At 34.0% G+C, this 6,000-nt stretch overlaps 1 protein-coding gene across 1 annotated transcript; it reads left to right on the top strand.

The window, feature by feature from the left end:
• The first annotated feature begins 1,550 nt into the window (after window positions 1–1,550).
• LOC145011054 (glycine--tRNA ligase, mitochondrial 1-like) lies at window positions 1,551–4,910 on the top strand. The gene is made up of 9 exons (XM_078969677.1): window positions 1,551–1,963; window positions 2,450–2,832; window positions 2,908–3,025; window positions 3,189–3,383; window positions 3,452–3,676; window positions 3,787–3,846; window positions 3,912–3,992; window positions 4,071–4,476; window positions 4,545–4,910. Exons 1-9 carry the CDS (start codon window positions 1,589–1,591, stop codon window positions 4,838–4,840), a joined length of 2,139 nt encoding a protein of 712 aa, XP_078825803.1. The 5' UTR covers window positions 1,551–1,588; the 3' UTR covers window positions 4,841–4,910.
• The last annotated feature ends 1,090 nt before the right edge of the window (window positions 4,911–6,000 follow it).

Here is a 6,000-nt window from a genome sequence, read left to right as displayed (position 1 = left end):
AATATGTCGAATGATTAATGCAATAACACCTCAGAAGAGCTCGATAAAGAACTTCAATCTGTAGAGACGTTTAGGGTTACAAGAATCAACGTAATGAAAAACTTATTAATATACGCATACATGCATGCATATATATACTATAACCCTAGCAATTAATCTAGATAACTACGTAACTAATCTAGATAGACACGGATGAACAAGCCCAATCCGGATACAAAATACTTAGCCCAAGACGCAACACAAATATACTCAACAAATATATATATATATATATATATATATATATATATATATATATATATATATATATATATATATATATATATACATGTTGCTATTCATATATGGCAGCTATTCATACATAAAAAAATTTCTCCATACATAATAATTTGTGTTTTAGAGTGTTGTATTGTACAACTTTACAAAGCATAAAATGTTATGTATAACAAAAAAGTATTTTTTTTATATAAATAACTTCCCTTAATACCTTAATATAAAGAAAATTGCAAATTTAGTCAAATACATTAATTACTTTGTGAAAAATAGCCAAAAAAAACTCAAATTACAAAACGAGCCTTTAAAATCGCAGATAGACTGAGTCTATTTGTGATTTCTCATTTCCATCTGCGAACGTACAAGTGTTTAAAGCATATATGTGCTTTAGGCACTTGTATGTTTGCAGATGGAACAGTCCATCTGTGATTTTGTACATTCCATTATGATTTCGTAGCTATTTTGTATAAAAGGTTTTTTTTTCTTCATTTTTTACTATCTTTTTTAGAGAAACTCTCTCTTTCAACCTCTCGTTAGTTACAACGCAAACCAAATATTCATTTATTTTTTAAAGATGTTTTAAACAAATTTTTCAAAGAAATAACAACAAAAATGATAATTTTTTGAAAAAATTTATATATAATAAGGTTGTTTCATAGTTAAACCCTATCAATTTCGTAGTCAAAACAATATATATATATATATATATATATATATATATATATATATATATATATATATATATATATATATATATATATATAACACAAAATCACAGGTGAATAGAGAGGAAATCGCAGATGAACATAGTCCATCTGCGATTTTAGGCTGGAAATAGGTTATATATACAACGGAAAAAAAAAACCACCTGCAAATGTACAAATGGTTAAAGCATGTATGTGTTTTAGCTACTTGTACGTTCGCAGATGGAATGGCGAAATCACATATTAATTATACCCATCTGCGATTTTAAGGGCTAAAAATGCAATTTTAGTTTTTTTTACTATTTTCCACAAAATAATTAATGTATTTGATTAAATTTGTAATTTTCTCTAATAATAATAATTAAAAAAAAGTACTTCTATTAAGGACGTTTTTAGATAATAATATAGATGAGACCGTTCTATTTTGTATCCAAATAGTAAACATAAATACTACATATTGTTGGTTTTATAAATTAAAAATTAAAAAAATTGGGTGTACTTCACCTAATCAGCTAAAGTTATGGACTAATTCAAAAGTGTTGAAAAATCTTATACATATGTTTATCACGCCTATATTTTTTCTACGACGACCAGCCGACGACATCGCACCAATGGCCACCTCCGAGGACTCACTCCGACGAGCTCTTGCTGAGAAACAATCCACGATCGATGCGACCGGCAACTCGATACGTCAATTGAAGTCTTCCGGCGCATCAAAGTCGGAGATAGATGACGCCGTTAAAGCACTCAATGCTTTGAAACTCGAGAAAACATCGATCGAGACTCAACTGAAAGCTTCCGTTTCTGGTGATGCTAATGGCTCTGTTATGAGCAGGGATGCGTTCCGTCAGGCCGTCGTTAATACGCTCGAACGACGTCTGTTTTACATTCCCTCGTTTAAAATTTACAGAGGTGTTGCTGGTTTATATGATTATGGTCCTCCTGGTTGCGCCGTTAAATCTAACGTTCTTGCTTTCTGGCGTCAGGTATGTAGATTTTATCAATCTTCATGAGTGAAGTTATTCCGCTATATGTTCATACTTTGCACTTCTGCTCTAAAATGCATTCGACTTTAAGAGTTCAATCTGTGAAATAGATACTCCATTCATTTCCAAATAAGTTTTGCTGCTGATTACGAACCGGTTGCCCTTTTAAGATCAAAATCGATTCGAGTTATAAAACCTATTTAGATAATTCACTAGAAATGAGGTTTGCAACACCATTCATATCAATTTTGGATGTAGGATTTTCTAGTTTTCACACTATAGAGTCAAAGTGTAGCAATTTGGGTGAAGAAGCCGATAGGGTTTCGAACTTAACCCATTTCATTTCACAATTGGGCAGATTCAATCTGAACATGATTGCTTTTTGTTTTTTTCCTCTCCAAATCATTTGTCGTTTGTTTAAGTTTACCAACAAGCATTTTATGCTAACAGGATTAGTAGATAATATTTCTGCTTAAACTTTCTCAGCATTTTGTTCTTGAGGAGGACATGCTAGAAGTTGATTGTCCTTGTGTCACCCCTGAAGTTGTCTTGAAAGCATCTGGTCATGTTGATAAGTTTACTGACCTTATGGTTAAAGATGAAAAGACTGGAACATGTTACAGAGCTGATCACCTCCTTAAAGATCATTGTAAAGATAAGCTTGAAAAGGACCTGTTTATGAGTGCTGATAAGGCTGCTGAATTCAAACACATTCTTGCTGTTCTTGATGATCTTTCAGCTGAGGAACTTGGTGCAAAGATAAAGGAATATGGCATTGCTGCACCTGACACTAAGAATCCTCTCTCAGATCCTTACCCTTTCAATCTCATGTTTCAGACCTCAATTGGTCCTTCTGGCGTGATCCCTGGGTCAGTATTATATCTTATAATAATCATGGTTTTACATTCTTCCATATTTTACTCATTTCATTTGATATGATTCAGGTATATGCGACCTGAAACAGCACAAGGCATATTTGTTAACTTCAAAGACTTGTACTATTACAATGGAAACAAGCTACCTTTTGCTGCTGCTCAAATTGGTCAAGCTTTCAGAAATGAGGTCATTTGCTTTTAAGCCCCAAATACCAATCTTGTTATTTTTATTTTATTAAGGTCTACTCGGATTGGATTTTCTTTTTGGGCCCCTGTTTTTCGGTTTTTAGTCTTTGAAGCAATAAAATTTGGAGTCGAATAAGTGACATTTTGTTGTCATCTTTCTTCAGATATCTCCTAGGCAAGGTCTTCTAAGAGTCCGTGAATTCACACTTGCAGAAATCGAACACTTTGTGGATCCTGATGACAAATCACACCCAAAATATTCTGAAGTTGAAAAGCTTGAGTTTCTTATGTTCCCAAGGGATTTACAAATGTCAGGCCAATCTGCAAAAAGACTTTGTCTTGGTGAAGCCGTTTCTAAGGTTAGTTTTTTATTCGGTATTTTAAAGCAACTACAGGAAACAGCAATTAAACATGATTTTCTTCACAGGGGATTGTGAACAACCAAACACTTGCATACTTCATCGGAAGAGTATATCTGTTTTTGACACGTTTGGGGATCGATGAAGAACGTTTGCGTTTCAGGCAGCATCTTCCAAATGAGATGGCCCACTACGCTGCAGATTGCTGGGATGCTGAAATCGAATCCTCTTATGGTTGGATCGAATGCGTTGGCATTGCTGATAGATCCGCATATGACCTACGTGCACACACGGTAACCTTTAATTATAGAAGGGCATTTACGTCTTTTCAACATACAAAGTTTCTTCAATTCCTTATTTATTGAAGAGATGATGTTTTACCATTTTTTTTTTAATTTCATAGGATAAAAGTGGTGTTGCACTTGTGGCTCAAGAGAAATTTGCAGAACCTAAAGAAGTTGAGGTGAATTTTCTTTTTTTATATTTTTAATTGAGAAAGCTGCTAACAAATTGATGTATTTCTTCTAGAAACTTGTTATTACTCCTATTAAGAAGGAGCTTGGGCTTGCATTCAAGGGTAATCAAAAGATGGTAGTTGAAGCATTGGAGGTATAAACAAATTCTTCTCTTAATTAACCATCAAACAGCCACTTATACACACCATTTCTGATTTCTTGATTTATGTAGGCGATGAGTGAGAAAGAGGCGATGGATATGAAATATGTTTTGGAAACGAAAGGGGAGGTGGAGTTTGAAGTTTGCACTCTTGAGAAAACTGTTACAATAACGAAAAAAATGGTGACAATATCAAAAGAAAAAAAGAAAGAACACCAGAGAGTTTTCACACCTTCTGTGATCGAACCTTCTTTTGGCATTGGTCGAATCATCTACTGTCTCTATGAACATTCTTTCTACATGAGACCAAGCAAAGCCGGAGATGAACAGTTGAATGTCTTCCGTTTCCCTCCTCTTGTGGCCCCCATCAAATGCACTGTTTTCCCATTGGTTCAGAACCCTCAATACGAACAAGTTGCTAAAAACATCTCCAGATCTCTGACTGCAGCCGGGATTTCAAACAAGAAAGATATTACAGGTTTGCCATTGTCTGTTTCATTACTTCTCATTAGAATTTGTACTTATATTGTATCTATGTATGTATAGGTACTTCAATAGGCAAAAGATATGCGAGAACAGATGAGCTGGGTGTGCCATTCGCTGTGACTGTGGATTCCACGTCATCAGTCACAATCCGTGAAAGGGACAGCAAGGATCAAATCCGTGTCAGCATTGATGAGGTGGCGGCTGTTGTCAAGGAGGTCTCCGAGGGCCGTGCCACATGGGCAGATATCTTGAAGAAATACCCCGCCCACACTTCTCTTTCTGTGAAGGAGGTTTTTTGGCAATTTTTTAGTTTTATTAAGAGTTTTGGAACTTTTCGTAATTTCTTTACTTTATAGGTGTTGTTGAGTTGCAAATCTCGGAACTGATGATGTGATATTTTTATGTATAGTGGTTTGATATTGTTTATGCTGTCGTGATGTAATTACCACTATGTATAGTGCTTAGTTAGTGTAATTAAGCCTAAGCTTCCTATAAACTTCAAATCTATATCTTGTATTTTCACTCTAATTAATAAAGTACTAAAACTGTGACCAGATGGCAGATCACTTGTACTTTTAGTTTTTAATGTTTGATTCGTGATTGATTTGGAATGACAATGGGGCGGAGCAGGGTATCTCATCCCCGAACCCGATATCCGCGGATTTTTTATCAGGGCTGAAAATTTCCCCGACCCAACCCTAAACCCAAAACCCGAAATCTATGCCAAAAAAAAGTTAAAATTGTTTGGAAAAAGCTACAATGGAACAATGAAAAATTAAAATTTACATAGGCTTACAACACCAAATACGTTCATAACATCATTTAACCATATAGAAATTAGTAGTAGTCTAATATTGTTATAAAAGCAACCAACCAAGAAACCAAGTACAAAATATGAAAAACCAAATCCATCGCAATAGTGCATGACATTTAAACATTAAAGCAAACTCAAAATCAAACTAAATCATCCAAACTTGTTGTCTCGTTTTCTGTAGTGTCTCCTACAAAATGTTAAACAAACCCAAAATCATACCAAAACATCCAAAGCATATAAAAGTAGTATTCTTATTATCGTCATTTTACATCTTTCACATCATAATCAAATTCAACATAACGACAATATGTCTCTTCTAAACAAGTTATTGTATAAAAGAAAACATAAAATAATTTAAAAAAAAATAATACTAATATGCAAAAACGATTTATATATTAATATACAATAGTATATTAGCTCGAATTTCATTCAACAACCAACTTTGAGCTCACATTAAAGCCTTCGATGTTTTTGCATGAAGTTGACTACGATGAAGACTTACTAATCTTCCCCTAATGTTGAAAGCTAATTCTGAGGCAAAGGTGGAAATAAGAATAGTTAATATATCTTTAGCTATCTTTTGGAGTGTGAGGTACTTAAACCCATTTTTTCCACCACACCAACAAATCAAGTTCCATGTCTTTAGACAACAACTTCTCATTAAAGTAGCTATCAAACTCACTCATACATCCTGATTCATCA

Source organism: Lactuca saligna, chromosome 8, assembly GCF_052625555.1.
Source record: "Lactuca saligna cultivar CGN05327 chromosome 8, ASM5262555v1, whole genome shotgun sequence".
Classification (NCBI taxonomy): Eukaryota; Viridiplantae; Streptophyta; class Magnoliopsida; order Asterales; family Asteraceae; genus Lactuca; species Lactuca saligna.
This window is presented reverse-complemented; position numbering and strand designations above follow the sequence as displayed.

What these genes read in the sequence shown, in the direction of transcription:
- LOC145011054 (XM_078969677.1), top strand. Translation starts at nt 1,589, where the DNA reads ATGGCCACCTCCGAGGACTCACTCCGACGAGCTCTTGCTGAGAAACAA. An exon ending in GTCAAGCTTTCAGAAATGAG is followed by an intron (nt 3,026 to 3,188) that starts GTCATTTGCTTT and finishes ATCTTTCTTCAG; the next exon opens with ATATCTCCTAGGCAAGGTCT. An exon ending in AAACAAGAAAGATATTACAG is followed by an intron (nt 4,477 to 4,544) that starts GTTTGCCATTGT and finishes ATGTATGTATAG; the next exon opens with GTACTTCAATAGGCAAAAGA.